Below are 18691 nucleotides of genomic sequence, written 5' to 3' on the forward strand. Positions count from 1 at the left end.
TTACTGACAATAAAAAATTACACTAAGATTGTGGAACCTGCTAAAATCAGGGCACACTGTTACCTCCTTCTAAAGTTTAGGTAAAAGAGCTGCTTACACATATTGGCTCTCTTCTTTCTATATCAGCTTTGGAGAGCAAGGTGTTTGCTGAAGATTACCAAAATGACCCTAATGTTTAGGTAAAAAGCAAGCAATGCCCAAAAGTAATGGGGGAGGGATTTGTGAAAAATCGGGAAAATAACAAAGTTGGACAGAATATATGAAACGATGAGATTAGGACACATAGAGGCTGTATCAATGAGAGACACAGTGGTGGAGGTGTGACTGAAAGTAAGGAGACCATCCCTTATGCTCCCCCAGCGTGCACACTGCACACAGGCACACACACATACAGATATACATACATTTTCAATGGAAGCATATGGCTTTATATGGCCTTTGTTTGCTCATTTATTCAACATACATTTAACGTTATCTTCCAGTGGCTGCCAAGATAATTCTAAACAATATGCTTTTACCTCTGTTTTTGGATTTATCAAATTTGCGCAGTATTCAATGCACTTCCAGTACACATTTTTTTCCGCCATGGTTATGGGGAATGAGAACCAAACTGATGCATCGTCACTACCCTGAAATTTTTAACAGAGAGAGTCGACTTAGCTCTCCTGCTTCGTAAGAGCAGGGGGAGAGTTTCTTATACTGATAACTAAATAGAAAGTAAAGGTAGGAGGGGGACTCTTGTCATATTTAAATGAGTTAATATTTGTAAAGCACTCAGGACAAAACCTGGCCCCCAGTCAGGGCTGTACAAGTGTTTGTTAAGTAACATGCATTAAAATCCAAAACAATAATGCAGGACCAATAGGGACTGAGTGAATACGGAGGAAAGAAGAGGTCTCGATTGACATCTAGAGAGCTCAGTCTGTAAATGAGTATTACGAATAAGTCACTAAAAATCCCACTATTACATTCTATGTCCATGCAGGCCGCTAACAAAACATCATAGACATCAACAATATACAAACATCAGAAATTTCTCACAGTTTCAGAAGCTGGGAAGTTCAAGATCAAAATGCCAACAGGTTCTGTGTCTGGTGAGAGCCCACTTCTGGGACCACTACCTTTTTCGTGGTGTCCTCACATGGCGGAAGGGCTGAGGGAATATCCCTTTTCCAGTGCACTAATTTCACTTTTAAGGGCCTGGACAAAAAAAGGGTCCCGTATGTTCAGGTGGCACAGGAATCAACAAAATCTGCTGCTAATAGGACTTTATTACTACTCTCTGTCTAGAGAGGTCAGGGGAAGCTTGACTGAAAGTATAAAATCCATTAATTAACTAAATACAAATTCATGTAAAAAAGCTTTACTGAATTGACTCAGAGTCATCATGCATTTTCTAAATTAAAGGGCTGTTAAAAGGATAATTATAATTGCATGGGATATGTTGCATATGTTTGATGTTCTCATCTCTCTCTACCCTGCCCTGTGCTCTGAGAGACTGATCTGTATGGGTGGGCGTCTACAGGCTCCCTCGCCTCTGGCTCTCAGTGTTTTGTTTTGCTTGTGGTTGTGCCACTCAGCCCGTGGTATCAGTTCCCCACAAGGATTGAACCTGTGCCCCCAAGAGTAGAAGCAAGGCGTCCTTACCACTGAACTGCCAGGGAATTACCACTCAGTGGTTTTGAGAGGGGAGGCTCCAGCAGGTGAAATAATGGAGGAGAGTGAGGCCAGGGTATTTATCTCCCCAGGTCCCCCCTGCTGAGTGAGCACCGTTGTTGCATTTCTCTGGCCCAGTGCTCTTCTCCACTCAGCTACTGTCTTCTGAACCCATGTCCTCCCATGATCCCTTCAGGACCAGGGATGATGTATCTACTAGTTCATTAGGGCTGCCATACAAAGTGCCACAAAGTAGGTGACTGAAGTCACAGAACTTAACTTCTGTGCAGCTCTGGGGGCCGGAAGCATGAGATCAAGGTGTTGGCAGGGCTGTTTTCTTCAGAGTCCTCTGTCCTTGGCCTGTAGATGGTCATCTTCTCCCCGTGTCTGCACACGGTCTTGGTTCCATCTCTCTGTCCTAACCTCCTCTTCTTATAAGGACACCAGTTACATTAGGGCCCACCCTCATGACCTCAGTTTAACTTAACAGTTTTTAGGGTTTTTAAAGACCCTATCTCCAAATACAGTTCTGTATTTGGAGGTCCTGGGGGTTAGAATTTCAAATGAATTGAGGGATGCAATCTAGCCCAAAACAGATGGCAACAGAGGCTCCTGGCCTCTCACTAGCCCCACGGTTACTATCCCATCCTGAGTTGTTTTCCTAAATCCTGCCCACACCTCTGGAAACACCTTTACTAACTCTCCTCAACTACCTAGTCTTAGTGTACCATTTGCTTCCTGTCCAAATTCTGAATGATTTATAGGGGCTCACCCAGACAGTGCACAGTAAAAAGGGGACCTCATTCTCAAAGTGGTAACCACTATATACCTGGGAAAACTGCTCTCCCATTCAAGCACTACAACTAATATCTTACTAATGCATTACTATTTTCAATATTTTATTCAAGACATGACTAGAATTCTTTATTCCTTTTGAGAAAAGAAACAAGTTATTTTGATGCGGGATGGCTCTAGGCATATGCAGACTGGCAACGCCAACAGGACAGATACAGTGCCATTACTGAGTGTTACAAGTACACTTCCTACTCCCTTTTCCTACTCAGACCCGGAAAGTCCTTCCCACAGTCGCTAACTCCCAGAAGGCTCTCTGGCGCTGACGCCTGGAAAATCCACCCTCTCCCAGAGCAGGAATCTCTGGGCAAAGAAGCTGCTGTTTGATACAGCTGCCACCCAAAGGGGGCTACTCCTTCCTCAGGTGAAGCTCAATTTTCTCCCCAAAACCTGTGACCGTTCTGTTTCTTCAAACGTTCCCAGCTGAATTGTCACCCGGCTCAAAAATCCTCCTTTTTGATCTGAGGACAAATATTAAGTGACTGACTAACGCAATCAAGACACCGACGTAGGCCCACTATGTACACACACCACTCGGGGTGCGTATGTGTGTGTGTGTCTAAGAGGGGGAACAAAGATAAATAAGCCCTCTCCCTATTCCTCACGTACTAACAGCCGTGCCAGATGACATTTCAGCCGGCTACTGAAGCGTGCGGAGCTCAAGACAGCCCCTCTCCCCAAGCTTATTTTCTCTCTGGGGTTCACGGTTGTCAGCATAGTCGCTCGGCACACTGCGTGCCCCTCTCTGCCTTTTCTGGAAACATTCTTATTATACCTTCTTTCGATTCTGATAATCGCCTTTACTAAAGATGTATTTTTCACCACGCGTGAAGCGCTAGCCACAATCCAGAGATCAGCAGCCAGGACCACTTCCGCGCTCGGCTCGCAGGTGGAAAGCACGGCTGTGTCACGAGCTCAAACCGCGCGGCCTCACGCGGGCGCAGACTCACCCCGCAGCCGGCGCATGCGCCCCAGGCCCCGCCCGCGCTCGGCGGTCGGGTCATTCTAGGGGGCGGCGCTTACGGCAGGAGCCGCGAGGACGCCCGCGCCGCGCCCGCGCCGAGTCCAGGCTCTGCGGCGGCTGACTGCGGCTGCTGCGTGGACGTTTCCGTGTGGGTGGCCGCGCGGCCCAGGGGTGAGTGTTCTGGCGGCCTGGTTGAATGTCAGGCGGGACAAGGCCGGGGCCCGCTCCGACTCTCCGGGCGGCCGCAGCCCCGCCTGGACCCCTGGCGGCGGGGCCAGGGGCGGCAGCTTCCGCGCGGGCGGCCGGGAGCGGGCCCTCGCGCGGGCGCGCGGCCGTGGCGCCAGCCCACCTGCGGCCGGAAGTGCCGCTGGGGCGCGCTCACCTGGCAGGACCGGTGGGGCCGGGGGGCCGCGCCTCTGGCTCCGCCGAGGGCCAGGAGGGCCGGCGACTAAAGCACCAGCGTTCCGGCTCTGTGTCCTCCCCCTCCCCGCCCCCCCCAGTTAGGGTCAGCCCGGCCCTGTTTGCTCTCGCTTAAAACTGGAGCTGTTACTTGGACGAGACAGTCGGGGTGAAAACAAGTCAGGCAGTTGATACAGTAAAGTGGGAGTATGTGAAGGAGGGTTGAGCAGCCCGCATATAAATGCTGAGGCATAAAGGTTGCCCACGTAGCATCTTATCCTCGCTGCTGTCACCCTCTTCCAAGCTCCTGCCACTTTTCACCCGCACGGGTCCCAGCCTGTCCATGGTGCGCTGTCTCCTCCAGTCCATTATCCGTACTGTAGTCCAGCTGGTCTTTTTCAAACATAAATTGGGTCATGGCATTGTCACCCTGTTTGAAACTGGTAAGGGTCACTCCGTTACACTTGGAGAAAAATCCAAGCTCACGTTTCCCTAGGCTCCCTGTGATCTGGCCCTTGCCTATGGCTCCGTCTCCAAGCACACCCCTTCGGCTTCCCAGTTCCGCATGTATACAACTAAACCTCCAAACCAGTATCCAGCGCCTCCCACAGACGCCCCAGCGCTTAAAGGAGGACAATGAAGATACTGTTTTTCCAGATGGTTAAGTCTTGCAGAGTGTTAGAAGACGTTCTGTAAATGAGTCATTATCACTTTCTTTAACTCTGTAATTCATGTACAATAGAGATTTGTCAGAATGCTCCAGCCGCCTTCCAGTTTTTCAATAGCACCAACTCTTACCAGCCTTAGAAATCACACATGCTATTTCTTTGCAAAATATTCACTTTTGGCCTATATTTCATCCTTCAGATGGTGGTTCACATATCAGTTTATCAAAGAGGTCTCCCTGACCTCACACCTACTTCTATAATATCAGGCTCCTCTGTTATTTTGTTATAAAGAAGTCTGTACTTACCTATAGCAGTTACCACAGTTATATTTCTGTGTGTGTAATTTATGTGTAAATACTTACTTATGTTGGAGAAGGAAATGGCAACCTACTCCAGTATTCTTGCCTGGGAAATTCAGTGGACAGAGGGGGCTGGCGGGCTACAGTCCATGGCGGGGGCAAAGAGTCGGACATGACTGAACCACTAAGTGCGCATATCCCACGGAAGCCCGTGTATGTAAATACATATATATAATTCTTAAAATACGTGTCATCTGCAAGAGCTGCCAAGTTCTATGCAGACGGAAACTCGTTGGCAGAGTACATTGGTGTAATGGACTCAGTAAATATCTGTTGAATGTCAGCTGATTTATTTCATTTCTGAAATTCCTCCTTCTAACCGAAACTTCCTGGTTTTCATCTCTTATTCCCAGGAGACTTGCCCTTTGGTGTATTCTCCAAGTAGCTTCTTGATCCCTTTCTTCCTTCTTTTCTCCTTTTCAGCTGCCTTTTCCTTCCTCGCTCTTCAGTGCCTCCTGGCTTGTTTGTTTTCTTTCCCTAATCTGCCCAGCTTGGCCCCAAGGTCAGTTACGTGAAATACTCAGCATCTTTTTAAAAACATGCGTTTATTTTTCATTGGAGGGTAGTTGTTTTCACCACATTGTGTTGACTTCTGCCACATCTCCTCAGCATCTTTACCCCATCTGCCTTTCTACCCTCAAGACGCCCAACATTGGCATTTCCCCTGGGACTGCTAATTACTGAAGAAGGCAGTTGGGCTTGTTGGCAGTTCCTGGTTGGGGAGCTCGCCTCTGGTAGGCCTTCCACCCCTGTCACCAGTGTTTGTTCCCCGTCACCTTTTCGCTAATACAGGTTACTTGGTTCAGATTCTTGCTCTCCCCCACCTCCCATCCCAGCTGTGTCCTGTGACTCAGGTAATGCCCACATTTCCTGCCTTGCAGAGCATTTTCTCTGTGGTCCAGCTGAGCTGCTCTCCTCTGCACCTCTAGTTTAGGTCCGTCAGGGGTCTTCCTCCTGCCAGGGTCGGAGAGAGGTGTGCGGTGCCCTCTTCACTCTGTGCTTGCTGCTGTCTCACGCACCGCTTTCTGTGCAGGTTCTCTCCCTAGTCCCCACTCGCTATTCATTCTATAGTTTTTCTTGACCAGATTTTCCTTCCCCATCCTTTGATTACTTTATTATTCCAGTGATCTCTCTGCCATAGCCTATCCTTAGGCCTCCGTTTCCTTATCCTAAGATAACCACTGCTCAACTTTCCAAATCCACTGGAACCTTTGTAGTTTCCTTAGAACTTGCCCTATTATTTTCTACGTTTGACCATTCCTTCCTAACTCCTTATTAGACGTTTTCTCCGGACATCGTTATTTTAACTTCGTCTTTGCACGACAGAATTATTACTTAATATTTTGATTGATTAGTATATTTTTTAAGAACTGAAAAGGAAATCCTTGTATACATACAAATAAGAACAATTTAAAAATTCCAGCTAGTGTGAAGGCTCGGAGCCAGAATCCCGCTCTCTGTTGAAAGTAATAGAGTGCCAATCTGATCCTTTCTCCTGGAAATAATCAGAAGGGCCCCAGATAGAGGAATTTTCTTTCTCTGCTGTTCTCGTTTAACCTTTTCAACCTTTGTCTGTTTCTCATCCCCTGAAAGACTCTCTGGTCCCCGTCAAGAGCCCTGGGATCCCTGGGGCTGTTTACTCTGCTGCTGTTTCCACATCTTGTGCAGATTTTCTCTAGAGCCCAGATTCATATTTCTGCCTGCATTCTGGCCGGACGGCTTTGGCTGCTTCCCATCTGCTTCCTTTCTGATTCAAATTTCGTGACTGAATTCACCAGTGACTCAGTTGTCCAGACCAGACCTGTTAGATTCCTGTCTGAGCCTTCCTTTCCACACGTATGAACACCTTATGTGCGTCAGATCGTGGGCCACATGTGCAAAACTCTGCCTGGGGTTTTTGAACTCCAGATCCAGTGCGCTGTGCCACCTTCTGTGTCCACCTGGCCTCTCGTCGGTGTCTCCTCTATTGACCTGCCCCATTGGCATGCTTCTGCAGTAGAGAGTGAGCCCCTCGGGGCAGGGGAACACTAAGTTCCTGGCATCTTTGTACCCTAGTGCTTGGCCACTGGCATCACTTTATTTAATGAGGAATGAGTGGAGCTTGTTAGGAACTTGTGAACATTTCATAGAAATAAAGACTTTATTCACAGTTAAATAAAAAGATAAGCTGTCACTTAAAAAAAATCTGTTTAAAAGTATTTATTAGATGGAGTTCCACAGGCAATATAGCAAACACATTTTCATTCAAGGAGGTCCTGATTTCTTGTAAAATGTGAAAGTTCCCCTTTATTCCTACCTTCTCCTTCTGTTTCCTGCCTTCCAATGCTGCAGGTTTAGTATGTATCTTCAGATCATTTTGAATGCATTCCATACACACAGATGTGGGTACCCATTTTTTTCCAATATAAATGCCTTCATACAACGTGGCTTTTCATTTTATTTGGGTTTTATATTGGTACTGTTGAGAATATTTAATGCCAGTTTAAAACTGTTAAACATGCTACAATAAGTAGCCTGTGTATATGTGAATATTTCTCTGGAATAAGTGCCTAGTAATGTGCATTTTAAATCTTGGTAGATATTGCTAAACTGCCTTCCAAAAGAATTTTATTAATTTATATTCCCACCAGCATTATGTGAAGGTGGCTCTTTCTTACCTAAGTGGAGATTATCAGTCATCATGTTTTTGCCAGCTTGTTGGTGAGAAATTAAATCATGCATTGAAATGGAGTTATTTTTGAGACTTTTAATTAATCTAACTGAGGTTCTGATTTGAGTGGTGTTATTTATTGTCTCTTTTCAGAGGTTTCTACTTATTGGAATAAATAGTCAACCTAAAAGTTTGTAGTGTTAGATTTGTAGAGAATCTCTCTACGAGTCTGTCTTCTTAAGTCACTAGAGCTGTGTACCACGGTTGATCATGCAGCTCTAATGTAGGTCGTTTGTGCCATAATGCAGTGAAGAGGCTCACTTGGAAAGCAGCAGGGAGATGACTTCACTTGATTTGGAGAAGTCTCTGTGGGCATCGCTGGGGATACTGGTTGCCAGCTTTCTCAGCTGGCTACCCCAGGGTTCTTGTTGATGATACTGCATTCCTTTTTTCTGTTGTTGCTGGGAATTTTTCTTAATTATTATCAGAACTCAAGAAGGTCTATAGTTTGTGCTCTTTTAAGAGAAATAATACTTGGAAACCTGATTTTATGTAATTGGAGGATTATTGCTTGGTCTTTTGAGAAATCAGTCTGCTTTAATTATAAAATATTTACTCAACTTTATAAATACAATTCTATATAACTGATGGGCTTGCTGAAAATTTTTTTCCTTTTAGATAGTCTGAAGAGGATGCCAAATGAAAGAATCCCCCACTCAAGTCAAACTCAGGAGCCAGACTGTTCACAGAGCCAGGGTGTCAGTGGCAGTGAAGAGGGGACAGTCAAGCAGGAGAAGGGTGGTGACGTGGACCTGGGGCAGAGCCTCCCCTCTTGTTCCTCTGCTGATGGACCCTCCAGTTCCACCGAAGGGTGTCTCTTGGAACTTCCCAGGAGAGGGCCAGCCCTGCTGCACATCGACAGGCATCAGATCCAGGCGGTGGAGCCCAGTGCGCAGGCCCTGGAGCTGCAGGGCTTGGGTGTAGATGTCTATGACCAGGATGTGCTGGAGCAAGGGGTACTTCAGCAGGTGGACAGCGCCATCCATGAGGCCAACCGCGTGGCCCAGCTTGCCGAGGCGGAGAAGGAGTATCAGTCAGTCCTGGACGACCTCACGTGAGTGTGGACCACCTTCTCTCTGATTTTACGTACGACTGAAAAATTTAGACAATACCTGTGGTAGTCCAGAAATTGAGGGGATTTATAGAACCTTTAATCAGAAGATGGAGTCAGTAAGTCCTTGACCAGTGTTTAAACCCTAGCATTGTAAACAGTAGTTACTCAGTTCAGTTCTTGGCTGCTTGTTTACACATGATGTCCTGGTGAGAAGTGCTGTTCTGAGTGGCCCAGGTCTCGCAAGCTTGTGCACAGATGATTCTCAGGAGAGGTGTTTCTGAAGATCTGATGTGTCCTACTCCAGATAGTAGGAACATCCCCTGGCCCTCTCCCCCATCCTATAATTTCTTTCTAGTTTCCTGTTCCTGAAGCGAGGACCAGTCTTTTGGTACCTTTTCAGATTTGCATTTCTGGAAACAGAAATTCCTCCCTGCTTTTCCTTTCTTCCGTTGTACTTTTGGCTGTCTAAGGAAAGGTGAAGTTCCATGGAGGCTCACTTACGCTTTAGAGGAGAAACAGACCTGGGCTGTGCTGAGCAGAATGCGTTGGTTGTGGAGAGGCCTGGATCTGGGTTGAAAGAGGGGGCAGAAGACTGAGGTGAGCTCACGCTCCATTGCCAGTCTGCCCCCCCATAGCCAGTGTTCTCAGCAGAGTGTGCTGCAGGCAGGGAAGAGAAGGGGAGGCCAGGTGGAGGGGTGGAGCAGCGGGAGGGGGCAGCAGTGGGAGGGGGGGAGGGGAGAGGATGGAGCTGCTGGCCCCCCGTGGAGGGCACCGTGGCCTCTTGGCATGCAAAGGGCCTGTTTTCTGCCAGCGGTTTTCTGGTGTGTTCTTTGAGCCTCTTGAGCAGCAGGTGTTCTCCAGTAGTTGTAGTCTGACCTTCAGGTGCGAGGGAAATGTGTCCACTGCTTGCGGAGGTGACAGAGCAGGGTGCTGCAGGGTCATGAGACTGCCTAAAGCTAGAGAGAGGGTGACACGTGGTGCCAAGACCACAGTAAGTTGCATTGATAACATCTTTTCTGCTGAAATCCACAAAGGACACAGACAGCAAATTACACAAGTGTAAATATTGAATTTGTCTTTTGAAAGTTGGGAGTTGCAATTCTGTGTCTATTTTAGGAGCAGTCTATTATAAATTGGCTTTTTCTGTTTGTACTACAAAGTGTAATAATATAGCAGTAAGTCTTCTAGTCATGCAAAAGAAAAATACTATCACAGATGTCTGATTTATATTAGAAAATGTTTAAATATGTTTAGTACTTTTCCAAACTCCGGGAAACTCCCATAATGGGCTTTAAAAACCCATATTTGGGTTGCTGCTCATGGGGTAGTCTGTGCATATTTGGGGCAAGGAGTATATGGGAAATCTCTGCCTTCTCCTCAGTTTTTCTGTATACCTAAAACTGCTCTAAAAAATCATCTTAAAGAAAAGTGTATGCATTTTTTCATATAAAAGGACAACATTGCCCATCATTTTTTCGTAGTCCCTTGAATAGACACTTAAAATGCTTATAGAATGAATGAATCAGTTTGCAAATGGGAATAAGCAGATTAAAATTAGTCAGATTAAAAAGAAAAGCATGAGCAGTCGTCTTAGATTTGTAACAGCTCTTCAAGTTCTGTTAGTGGCCAAAGAGAACGTGTTAGTCTGGTTTGGTTTCTTTTGTCTTGTAGTTAATGAGAAGTAAAAGGGACATGTTTTTAGCATTCCTCTTTTCATATTATTCCGTAAAAAATGTTACCAGAGTGGAAAATAGACATTTTCTCTTACTTTTCAGGTCATGTACGACATCCCTAAGGCAGATTGATAGAATTATTGAACAACTTGGCCCTCAAGCTGCCACCAACAAAGATATCAACAGGAAGCTAGACTCTGTAAAACGACAGAAGTATAACAAGGTGACTCTAGAAAACACTTAAGTCTTGGATTTTTGGAAAAAGTCATTATTTAAGCTCATGTAATATTTAGGAAATAGGTATTTCTGAAAAGTACTTGAAGATGTGGAGCAGATTTACAGTAGAGAATTAACTTTTATGCATTTAATGTTTTGGCTGTTTCCCTTTAACATCCTCGGTTTCAAGAGTGTTTCTAAGCACGCATACACACATGTGCAGGCCCCTTCCCAGCTGGGAGGCAGTGCCCTGTCTTGACTTTCCGCCTCCGCTCACGCACTTCCGTGGCCCCCTTGCGTCGCCGCTTTCTCTCCCCCAGCTGAGGCCCCTCCGCGGCGCCAGCCTCTCACGCCGTCTGGCCTCGCGTGGACTTGCGCTCTTCCTGCTGGGCTCCTGCTTGTGCTGACTGTCTCCACCGTCTTTCCCGCCAGCACGCTCCTGCCCACCCCCGACACTCACGTGCTCTCTTCTAAGAGGCTGGCCTTAGGCGTTCAGCTGCCACCCAGCCGCACTGACTGGCCTGCACTTAGGGTTGTTGGACTTAAGGCTAGGGAAGTGTCTATTACTTTTGACATTGTTCTTATAGAGTCTGAAACGTTTCTTTAGAACCTGCGTGCACTCCGTAACAACGTGGCAGGAGGCAGAAATGACTGGTTTCAGTCACTCTGTTGCTGCCGTCCAGAGTGACTGACAGATGGCCTTGAGCTTGCGGTCGATTCACTGCAGCGAGTAGGGTCCTCACCACGCCTGCTTGGGCTTTACCTTTGGGGGTCTCGGTAGCCTTGGCTCCTTTTGCTTTCCTCTCACCGGTTCATGGTCTTCGCCACGCTGACTCCTCACTTAACTGCGTAGCAGCAGCTCACTGGTCGTTGCTTACAGTGGAGTGAGGCAGCCGGGGTCTCCCCAAAGCAGACAGGGGACCATCTGGCCTCTGTGGGAGTGTGTGAACAGTGGGCTTCTGGTGGGTTGAAGTTTCGAAGAGCAGCGAGGACCGCTTAGGTACTAGTCTCACTTGGTTATCTACTCCTATTTTTCTGTAGCTCTTCTCTGATGTTTAGAGAAAGACTGTTCAGAGACAGGCTGTTTTAAATGAGAATTTGCTGAGAAAAAAACTGCAAGATAAAACAAATTACAAGTCGTTACAACATGGTGTCCATAATCAGGATGCCCCTCGCCCCACGCTCATGTCTGCTGTTTGAACATTCTTGACCTTGGAAAGAAGAACCACCTACCACAGGCCTCGTTAACTGGGGAGTCCCTAGGAATGGCCACATAGCTGAGCTCGGGTGATGTAGGAGGAAGACAAAGGGGGGCCCAGGGAGGACAGAGTAAGAGGGTCTGTCAAAACAGATTTCATTTTCAAATGTTGTGATTGAGTGGTGTGCTGCAAAGGACAGTCACAAACTTGGTGCATCATCGGGGGGCTGGCTTGTTCCACCGTTGGAACTTTGATGCGTTTCTTTGCCATGGAGCCTGTTGACCCCATAGCCCTTTGGCTGCTAAGGTCAGAACCAAATGTAGTGATTTACCCCGTGTGTGATGGGGACACCAAGAAGAGCAGCGCCACCTCCCAAGTCAGTGGGGTCAGGCACATGGGGCTTAGGTGCCGAGCAAGTAGCAGACTGCGCCACCCAGTCAGGAGGGTGGGGACGGCGCTGCCTGGGGGAACACGCTACTTCCTGCGAGAAAAGTAGCAGTTACTCAGAGAAGTTTCTCTGTAGTAATAGTAACATATGGCCACTGTGTTTTATTTTTATTTTGCGCTTGATTAAAGTGTTTAAAATTTTTTGATGCTGCCTTTTGTATTTAATCACTTCACTGCTGTTTTTTGTGTTCAACATTTACCATTTAAGGAACAACAGCTGAAGAAGATCACAGCAAAACAGAAACGCCTCCAGGCCATCCTTGGAGGAGCAGAGGTGAAGGTGGAACTAGGCCCCGGCAGTCTGGAGGAGGAGGATGCAGGTGAGGGTCCTGGGGATGGCGTCTCTGTTTGCGAATCACTGCCTGATGCCTCTGCTCAGTGGAGGGTGTCTCTTCAGCCCCAGCCTGGGTGTTTGGACAAATACATTTATTTGCTTACTGTCAAAACAAACACAGGACATTTTATTCTCGACACCTGTAGAACCTAGTCTAACCCTAATCTTAAGCCTAACCTTGGTCTACTATAACTTGTTTGTATTTGCCTATCTTTCTTTAGCAGCTCTTTGATGTTTCGATAGAGACTGTTCAGAGAGAGAGAAACTGAGAAGAAACGAGTTATAAGTCTTTCGGTGCTTCAGAGAATGGAAGTAAATTTTTAACTCAGCCTGGTAGAGGCTCCTGGTGCCCATTTAGTATTACGTTTAATAAATTAGAAATCTTAACATTTTGTATAATTAACTTCATAAAGACACCTAACATCTTGATTGAATTATATTTTGTTGACCCAGTATCATCAGTCAGCATTCATAGAATTGCTTTTACAAATCTTTTTGGGACCTATTTGACAGGCTTTCTAACCATCAGTTCTGTTGTTAAGGCATCTTAATTCAGGTTATTTAATTCATGGCCATGATTTTGCTTATATCACTGCCCTGGATGGGTGTCATTTGGAAAACCTTTTGGGAAGATACATGAGCTCTGAAACGAAATGTCTTGAGTGTCAGTGTGTGTGTGTGTTTGGAAATTGTTGGTAGCTGTTCAGCTATTTACCAGTTGAAATACAGATTTAAGCCCTTCAAGCACATATTTTGTGCTGGCTCCATTCAGTGAGGCAGAGAATTGTGAAGATTTAATTGGGGTGATGGGAAAATGTTAGCCAGCATTGCCTTACGGGACCCACTGGGCCTGTGACCAGTGCTCCCTGCTGCTGAAGTGCTGTCATTTCTCATTGGTAAAAAATTTTCTCTTGACCTGGCCGCCTATAACTTGCTGTTATCTTTTGCTTCCTATTATTTGTTTGGTGAAAGTTGACCCGGGGTAATTGTTGCTTCCCCCAATCCAAGAGCTCCGCTTGGCCTGTCTATAGCAGCTGCTACTTCCCTGACTCTCAGGAGCCATGTCTCTCTGCTGGTTTTCCTTTCAGCCTTCTGACCATTTCTATTTAGTTGTTTTTGACCAGATTTTCTAGGCTTATCTTAAATAGTAATTACTCTCAGAATTTCTTGCTGAGCCCTCTTTTTATAATACTGCGTCTCCCCAAATAATCTTACCCCTTCCCTACGGCTTCTCTAGCCACCTAGGTTCTAGTGTCTTACAAAGCTGTCCACTTACGGCCTCTCCCTTTTTCTGAACGCCTGTTTCTCATTATCTGTTTCCACTGGGGCTCTAGCCAACACTTAAGACTCCTGGTCTCTCTTGCCACCCTTCCTCTTCCATCCTTTCTGGGGTGCCTCCCGTCCCCCTGGTGCTCTGTGCCCTGTCTGGAGAGGCAGGAGAGCAGAATGTCTAGGCTTTACGCACCCAGCTCTTCACTGCCCAGGTGTAGACCCTGGCTACATTCTTTAGCCTTCCAAGTCTGTCTGGAGATGGGCGTATGCGTAGTAGACCTTCATCTCTCGTGCTTTCCTGAGATTCCTTTCCCCTGCTGTCCACATAATGACCCGTTTCTTAGTCGTTGTGAAGATTATCTGATTGAAGATCCCTTCCCTGGAATTTGGTGGGATAAACTTCGCAACAGTTGGCTTTGCTCCTCTGATCTGGGATGACACGAGGTGCTTGCTGTCAGCTTTCCTGTCACGTTGCACTGGGTCGGGTAGTAATGTAAGAAAAGAAAGAAAACCGTCACTATTTACCGATTGTGGGGTTGGTCATCATATTGAAAGTCCGAAAGAATCAGTGGGTGTTCTATTGGAATTACTATGTGAATTTAGCAGTGTCATTGAACACCAGGTCCGTATAGAAAAATCACTCATATTTCTGCATATGAGCAAAAGTAAAAAATAAAAATTTAGTATAGATGGCAATTATAATAAAAATCAAAATACCTGGAAATAACTGTTAGTTTAAAAAAGTAGTTTTCTTTGGTGCTCTCTACATTAAAGACAACAAAATGTCATTGAAAAATTGAGAGAAGACAAACGAGGGAGATACACCATGGTTATAGATGGAAGATACAATATTGTAATGACGTCAGCTCTATGCTGCTGTAGTTCCATTCCCCCCCAGTATAAACCTCAGGGAGTTTTCTGAGGGAGAGGGTGTAGGGCAGGAAGAGTAGGCTGAGGTGAGTGACGCTAGTAAGCTGATTCTGAAATTTGTATAAAAATGCATTGGGTCGGGAGTAGCCACGGCAATCTTGGAAGAAGAATGAACTGTCCAGACCCGTTATTAAGCTACAGTAAGTAAGACAGCAGTGCAGTGGTGGCGTAAGGGCAGACCCCACACCAGTGGGCACAGTGGAGGCCAGCAGGCAGACCCACCCCTGTGTGGCCACTTGCATTCCTGATACATGTCGCGGTGCAGTGCTGTGAAGAAGGGTCGTCTTGCCACGAAGTGTGCCGCGTCAATCCACATGAAGATGAAGATTGGCCCATTACATAGCGTACTAAAGTGAACTCCAGATGGATTCTTCCAATGTGATGGATAAAAAAAGCTTTTATGTTATAACATAGTAAACACTTTCATGATCTTGGGGCAAAAATTTAACAAGACAACAAAAATGCTCACTGTAAAGGAAAAGATTTGATAAATGAACCATATTACAACTAAGGTCTTGTGTTTGCTGAAAGATAGCATTTAAGGGAGGGAAAAGGCCAGCTGCTGCAGAACGGGAAAAAATGTTTGCAGTATCTGTGTTAATCCAGGGACTTGAGTCCAGAATGTATGAAGAATTCCTAGAGACCTTTTTTTCCTTCCTTTTAAAGACCACCTGTGAGAAAAATTGGCAAAAGATTTGGACATTTTCCTTAGAAGAGGCTACCCAAAAGATAGCAAATCTGTGTAGATGGTCCCTAGTTCATTAGTCACTTAGGGAAATATAAATTACAGCCACTGAGTGGTACTACCACACACCTACCAGAATAGCTAAAATGGAAGGGCAAGAATATGGATCAGTTGAAACTCTGAAACACTGTTAATAGAACCTAAAATTGACAGAACCACTTTGAAAATGTCTGGTGTTGTCTACCAAAGCTTAATATACCCAAAGAATTATATACATAGCGCTACCAAAGGACGTGTCCTGGAATACACGCAGCAGCGTTATCCTCGGCAGTCCAAGCCTGGAAACTACCCACGTGTCCATCAGCAGCGGAATGGAGACGTGGTGGTAGGGTGGCATGGTAGAGGACTGCGCAGCAACAGCAGGCGCACCAGCAGACCGCAGCCAGATTCAACAGCAGTGCGCACCAGCCGACCGCAGCCGGATTCAATAGCAGTGCGCACCAGCCGACCGCAGCCGGATTCAACAGCAGTGCGCACCAGCCGACCGCAGCCGGATTCAACAGCAGGCGCACCAGCAGACCGCAGCCAGATTCAACAGCGGTGCGCACCAGCCGACCGCAGCCGGATTCAACAGCAGGCGCGACTCACAGGCACAGTTTCGGACAAAAGCCAGACACAAGCACAGACATTTCCGAGTTCAATGCCAGGCCCAGCTTATCTGCAGTGTTACCAGGTCAGGCAGTGTCCTGTGGGCTAGAAGCTGCGAGACACCATGAAGGGCAGCTCTGGGGGTCCTGGCGATTCGCGCTCCCTGAGCTGGATGCTAGCATCGAGGCGGTTTAGTCGCTCAGTCGGGTCCGACTCTTGCAGCCCCGTAGACTGTAGCCCGCCAGGCTCTTCTGTCCTTGGGATTCTCCAGATAAGAATACTGCAGTAGGTTGCTGTTTTATTCTTCAGGTGTGTATGGGTATATTCTCTGAAAATTCACTGAGCTGTGCACTTAGGATTTCTGCACTTTCTGATGTACGTTTTTCTTTAGTGTGCATTTAATGAAAAACTGCGCTGGTGTTACTGGCCTGTGAGAGAATAGATTTTAGAATATGGTTTCCTTCCCATTAAGCCTTACTTCCTTTGACATTTTGGCTGTGGATAAAGTAATTTTGCTAGAGATTGATTTCAGCCGATGAAAGACGAATGATTTCTGGGTGGCTTTCTATTATTATGGCATAACTTCCAATTTTAGTTCGTCCCTCAGTCAGTTTATGCATCTAACGTGGTGCCGTCCAGTAGGCGTAGTTGCAGTAACGGAAATGCTGTCTGTGTTGTCTGGCATGGTAGCCTGTAGCCACGTGTGAGCTCTTGAAATGTGGCAAGTACAACTGAAAAATGAATTCTCAGTGTAACTTAAATGGCCACGTGGTGGCTCTCCTGTTGAACAGAGCAGAGCCACCGTTTATGTCTAACCTGTTTAGGTGCATGCTGATTCTTTAGAGTTCTGTTTTCAGTCCTGCTGTCTCTTGAATTTAAGTCCCTCTCAGTGCTGGTGTTAGCAGTGATGTGCAAACTTGGGAGATTGCTTGTTCAAGGACTACTCTTTACTTGATAAGGAAACATGGCAAAATTTCCCTCTCTGTATGTTACATATGACTTGGTCTGTCTTTGGATGCCCAGAAAGCATATTTATAATGCAGTATTTTGGGAAAAGTTACTGAGAAGTTACCTTTTTGAGTAGGAGTAGATTTCACTGTGTTCTTTATATATAGTATGGTAAGTACATCAGTGTGTGTGTGTGTTTTTTTTTTTTTGTATCTATGTGTTGAGTAGCACACATGTCTCTTGTTCTCCTGGAAAGTTTCACGTTAGTACCCAGTGCATTGTCGTCCCTTTTTCAGAAGCAGAGCCGTCCTGCCTTGGCAGCATGCTCATGCCCGCTCAGGAGACCGCTTGGGAAGAGCTCGTCCGCACTGGTCAGATGACACCTTTTGGTACCAAAATCCCTCAGAAGCAGGAGAAAAAGCCCAGAAAACTAATGCTCAACGAAGCATCAGGCTTTGAAAAGTATTTGGCAGATCAAGCGAAACTGTCCTTCGAAAGAAAGAAGCAAGCTCGCAATAAAAGAGCGGCTAAAAAAGCTTCGGCCTCGGCCACTCCTGAGCTGAGCTCAGCGCTCAGTGAAGACAAACCAGACGAGAGAGGCGAAGTTGTGTCGAAAACAGATAAGCGCCTGAAGAAACACATCAAGAAACTCCAGCAGAGGGCTCTTCAGCGCCAGGGGCAGGTCGGATTGCTAAAGGGAGAGAAACCCTGGGATTGTGATGTGAGACCACAGGCACAGGGGGCCTCTGAGGGTGAAGAGTCGGAGTACTTGCCCACGGAGGAGGAGCTGGAGGAGGCGGTGGGCGCCGACCTGCCCGGGGAGGGCGCCGACTGGGAGCAGAGGCTGGTGCTCAATCGCCGGAAACGGCAGAAGAAGGTCACCGTACAGGGGATTGATGATGACTTTTTTCCAAGTTCTGGGGAAGAAGCTGAAGGCATGGGAGGAGGTCGGAAAGTGGTGAGATGCCGAGACGATGGAGACGAAGATTATTATAAGCAACGATTAAGGTCAGTCCATGGGGGCCGTATTTTATTGTAGGTGGCAGGTTTATTAATAAGTAAGAGTTCTGGCCTAGCTTAGTGTGTTAGACCCCTGTTCATCCCAAGATTGGACTTCCTGCAGCCTTAGCCCAATAGAACATCAGTTCAGTTCAGTCACTTAGTCGTGTCGGACTGTTTGCAACCCCATGGACCACAGCATACCAGGCTTCCCTGTCCTTCCCCAACTCCTAGAGTTTACCCAAACTCATGCCCATTGAGTCGGCGATAGAACCATCAGAGCCCCTGAATCCTCAGTGGAGCTGACCCAAGATGTTTCTACTTCTGGGTCATCATTCAGATTTGGGGGCAAGTCTAAGAAGAAAAGCCGAAGGGGAAGGCTGGGTCAAGAGGCGTGCAGAGGACTAGAGGAGGAGCTGTGTGCCTTCCTTTGGAGAGCTGGGTGCCTTGCCACAAGGCTGGGTGGAGGAGGAGGCTGGCTTGTGTGGTGTCTGCTGGGTGGAAGTAATTTCAGGAGGATGTGTGTGCGTGCTAAGTCGCTTCAGTTGTGTCCGACTCTGTGTGACTCCGTGGACTGTAGCCCACCAGGCTCCTCTGTGCTCAGGGTTCTCCAAGCAAGAATGCTGGAGTGGGCTGCCACGCCCTCCTCCAGGGGTCTTCCCAACCCAGGGGTTGAAC

General features: G+C 46.8%; 1 protein-coding gene across 1 annotated transcript in view; it reads left to right on the top strand.

Annotated features, from left to right (window-relative positions):
• Positions 1-8240: 8240 nt before the first annotated feature.
• Positions 8241-18691, top strand: part of ERCC6 (ERCC excision repair 6, chromatin remodeling factor) — a 64298-nt gene continuing 53847 nt past the window's right edge. The window contains exons 1-4 of the mRNA XM_052640286.1: positions 8241-8662; positions 10438-10558; positions 12406-12517; positions 17311-18022. Coding sequence (XP_052496246.1) covers positions 8241-8662; positions 10438-10558; positions 12406-12517; positions 17311-18022 — 1367 coding nt within the window. The remainder of the gene's footprint in view (positions 8663-10437; positions 10559-12405; positions 12518-17310; positions 18023-18691) is intronic.

The sequence above is a fragment of the Budorcas taxicolor genome, chromosome 5 (genome assembly GCF_023091745.1).
Source record: "Budorcas taxicolor isolate Tak-1 chromosome 5, Takin1.1, whole genome shotgun sequence".
Taxonomy (NCBI): Eukaryota; Metazoa; Chordata; class Mammalia; order Artiodactyla; family Bovidae; genus Budorcas; species Budorcas taxicolor.